The sequence below is a fragment of the Limulus polyphemus genome, unplaced genomic scaffold (assembly GCF_000517525.1).
Source record: "Limulus polyphemus unplaced genomic scaffold, Limulus_polyphemus-2.1.2 Scaffold4171, whole genome shotgun sequence".
In the NCBI taxonomy this organism is placed as follows: domain Eukaryota; kingdom Metazoa; phylum Arthropoda; class Merostomata; order Xiphosura; family Limulidae; genus Limulus; species Limulus polyphemus.
In genome coordinates, this window is record NW_013669781.1 from 87,324 (window position 1) to 88,530 (window position 1,207).

Below are 1,207 nucleotides of genomic sequence, written 5' to 3' on the forward strand. Positions count from 1 at the left end.
GTATTGAGTTTGTTTGTTTGTTTTTAATTAAGCACAAAGCTACACAAGGGCTATCTGTGCTCTGCCCACCACGTGTATCGAAACCCGGTTTCTAGCGTTGTAAGTCCGCAGACATACTGCTGTGCTACTGGGGGGCGTTGTATTGGGAAAGAATAAACTAGTTTTATTTAAGAAAGAACTTGTATCGCTAAAGTTTCTTCGGAAATAATTTTTACGGAAAATTAACAAACGAACAGAGACGTAACAATATGTTTTATTTTATTGCATCATCTAAATGGGTTTAGAAAATCCATTACTTATAAAGAAGGGGGGGCGTTTATTCATATATTCCTGCTTTAAATTCAAGCAGCGAACACTAAAATGAGTAATACATAAAAACATTTATTGGCCAGGAATCACTAAGTAATTTTGTAATGATTAGGTTAAGTGGTATTGGTCTTAAATTTTACAACTGTTTGTGCTTTTTTTGAGCATTTTTTTCACGTTGCTCTTCCTAACACAGGGTTGGACGTGGCATAATGGCTCGCGACCTGTTGAAGGACCATACTGTTGACTTCCTTCCAGTCAATCAGCAGTACATAGAGAAGTCTTTGCGTAGTTAGCCCTTCTGTAGCTTTGCACGAAATTATAAAATAAACAATCGTAAAATAAACTTTAAAAAATGTTTTTTTTCCCTTTAATACTAAGTATTATCCCTACATCTATTCAGATATATTTATAGGACATATTTAACTAAGAAATAATAATAAGAACCGAACAGATTAAATTGAATTTGACAGATATATATCTAGTATAAGAAAATGCCTCGCAGGGTTCCATTTCAATAGAATAACAACCTTTGAAAGACATCACACGACTGTATTGCTATAACCCGATCAACATCGTGTTCTGAATGAAGATTTAAATACTTCAATTATTAGCAATAACACATAAACTTGGTTAATCGAAATGTTTTTAAAACTTATTATGCTTTGTTTCCCGAGAACAGTTGAAGAAGAACCGTATGGTAACGTGTCTTCTTTGCTTATCAATTTCAGTTGAGAATTACCGTCCGCCAACAACTTCACTCGTCACGATGGAAAGTGAAGATGAAGAACACTTAACGAAAGAGAATCTGCAAAAGAATTCAGCTGATCCATGTTCTGCCAGACCGACTGGTTTGAAAATCAAAGATAATCTACAAATATATTCCAACCCTTCAGGAACA

The 1,207-nt window shown here is 34.5% G+C and overlaps 1 protein-coding gene across 1 annotated transcript in view; it reads left to right on the plus strand.

Moving 5' to 3' along the window:
* LOC106470705 overlaps window positions 1-1,207 on the plus strand; it is a 21,946-nt gene that overhangs the window by 10,798 nt on the left and 9,941 nt on the right. Inside the window, exon 4 of the mRNA XM_022399341.1 lies at window positions 1,038-1,202. Coding sequence (XP_022255049.1) covers window positions 1,038-1,202 — 165 coding nt within the window. The remainder of the gene's footprint in view (window positions 1-1,037; window positions 1,203-1,207) is intronic.